This window comes from Loa loa (genome assembly GCF_000183805.2).
Source record: "Loa loa unplaced genomic scaffold supercont3.23, whole genome shotgun sequence".
Taxonomy (NCBI): domain Eukaryota; kingdom Metazoa; phylum Nematoda; class Chromadorea; order Rhabditida; family Onchocercidae; genus Loa; species Loa loa.
This window is the reverse complement of record NW_018108203.1, coordinates 269,768-272,387: the sequence shown is the minus strand read 5'-3', so window position 1 is coordinate 272,387 and position 2,620 is coordinate 269,768. Positions and strand designations below refer to the sequence as shown.

At 32.7% G+C, this 2,620-nt stretch overlaps 1 protein-coding gene across 1 annotated transcript in view; it reads right to left on the bottom strand.

The window, feature by feature from the left end:
* Positions 1-1,941: 1,941 nt before the first annotated feature.
* Positions 1,942-2,620, bottom strand: part of LOAG_16847 (NAK/MPSK protein kinase) — a gene marked incomplete at both ends in the record, with an annotated part of 2,495 nt that continues 1,816 nt past the window's right edge. The window contains 2 exons of the mRNA XM_020449505.1: positions 1,942-2,044; positions 2,199-2,323. Of these exons, the coding sequence (XP_020306960.1) occupies positions 1,942-2,044; positions 2,199-2,323 (228 nt within the window). The remainder of the gene's footprint in view (positions 2,045-2,198; positions 2,324-2,620) is intronic.

Genomic DNA, 2,620 nt, shown 5'->3' with positions numbered 1-2,620 from the left:
TTATTCCAATGGATTCATCCACAGAATTCCTACAGGCTACTTATTTTTGACGGTCATTAACGATGTGCGGGGTCAGCTGTGTGATTGTATCTGATAACGTGATCACTTGTTGTTTCGAGATATCAGTACTTCACAGAAATCATTTCAAATCGTAAAACATGCGAATAAATATGGTCAATCTTCAAGCCGTGAAACTTCGCAATTATATCTCTACATACGTTCACTAATTTCACTATCCAGTGATAATGAGCTAATTGTAATTTGTCATGCAACTTCCGAATCATATAAGCAGTATTTTGTAAGACGACTTAAAGTATCTTTTTCCTTCAAGCAGCAAAGACTTATATCTTTACTTATGAATCCCTTCATTAGAATCTCTTGCCAGTTTCCTTTTCACTTATTTGATTAATCAAATCTGAGTTGGTTAAGTAAGTATAAAGTCGGAAAAAATCGGAACATTTCTTAGTAAGCTAAATTTAGTATCCAAAATTCGAATTCAAAAATTTAGTATCCAAAACTCGAATCCAAAATTCCCAAACCAGAAAACTTTGTAATGATAATGACTACTGCTCGCTATTCCTCGATCAGGACCTCAAAAGCTTGATATTAATGAAATTTCGTTGGTAACGTACAGGAAGTACGAATAGCAGACAATCTGGTAAATGTGAAGCTTTGCTCAATTAACACCATCTTTCCATTCGTCGTCCGAAGATTTTGCTACTTCCTAGCATTTGTTTATTGCATCGCATGTAAGATTTATAACTGGCAGATTGAAAATTTCAAGCAGACACTTTCGGAAATCTTTTTTTCCAAAACTTTGTTCGAATGAATATGGCTTACCGTTTCTCCTTGATTTTATATTTGATCCCCTCCAAATGCCTTTGAGTCGTTATGTATTAGTACTTTACTTTGTCAATTTTGAAAAAATTTTTAGCTTTGAATTCATAAAACAATACAATGAAAATATCCATTTTCACTTTTAAACATTTTAGCAAAGTATCATTTCAACCTCGACGATGCATTGTCATCCTAGCTTGGTTTCCCTTTGCTTACGATCTTCATAGTGCCACTTCATAGCATACATCACAACTGCAAAACTTATCTCTAGCTTACTGTAAAAACGTTCACCATATTGCCATTTCATTTTCCGGCTATTTTCATTAATGATAGTTGATAGATAGATATATAGATATGGATATTAATATATAAATATATATGGAAATTCTCTAGATTTTTAGAATTTGACAAGAATTCGAGGAAATGGTAACAGAAAATACAAAAAATCACAAGAAGTTGGTACTTACATATGCATTTGTAGTGATGTTGGAATATATTCTTTAGATTCAAGTGATACAATAGTGATACAAATTTCAAGGATTAAAATGACGAAAGATCAAGGATCTTCTGTCATCATTTAAAATATTTTTTGTCATTAAACTTGGATAACTGAGTCCTTTCTTTTTAAATTTTACAAGTTCGAGGATAGCAAAAAGTGATCAACAAAAGCATGGACATACTCCTTAATGATGATGAAATCTTTAAATAAATGCATCTCAACAATTTTTCCATGAAAATACTGTGGAGAGTGAGCAATAGATCAAATAGTTCTGAATTTAAAAAAAAAAAAGATAGGAAAACGGATTTACGCTTTCTCTAGTTGAAGAGCTGACAAAATAAATTCAATTAGAAGTTACTTCCTAAAATTCAGAACACTGACCGAATTTGTGAGTGACTCTGTTTTTTATCGCATGAGATATAGAAGGATGGAAGGGCGGAAAAGGAGGAGGAGAAGGGAGGCTGACTTGACGGAATTGATTCTGATGTCAAAAATTCGTCACGAAAGGTGTGTTTTAGTACGCTTGATTTTTTAAAGCAGCAAACAGAGAATCCAAAAAATAGAAAACCTAGGAAATAATTATTTTGAAAATTTTTTTTACCTAACTAGGATCCTTCCAACAGCTCACAGACAGAAGTAATACTTGGTCGATTCTTTGGATCGACAGCTATCATTGCATGGATTGTATCTAGGATTTTTTGACTGTACCTAAGAACAAATGAAAGTTTAAATTTCAATATGAAAAAGTGAAATCAATTCAACAATCTTCTGCGTTGTTCCTTTTTTATACTTACTGTAAAAACTAGAAGTCTCAGGGCAAAGATTTCAATTTTCTATTCTAGACAGTGCAAACTGGACTTACGGATGACTTTCAATATAAGTAATTTTCCCTGACTGAACAGCGAGTGCAATGCTGTCACCACGTTCATAGATATCATCAAATGGTGAGCGGAAGAAGCATAAAGCAAATAAAAGACAACCAAGTGACTGAAATTTGATTTCCTTCCTTGCTTTTTAGTCTACTGATAGCATTTAGAAATTATATTTAAGAAGCTTAAGTTTAACTGCAATGAAAATTGCTAAGAATAACACAAACCCAAATATCTACAGATTGATCGATTGTTGAACCGACCTCACAAACAAAAAGTTCTGGAGCTCGATATGGCATTGAACATAATTCACCAGCTTCATCCTAAATCAGTAAAACATTACAAACAATCTTTAAAAAAGTAATTTTGTAGAACGACATGCTTCAGCACCTAATGATCAAGTAAACAGTTATTC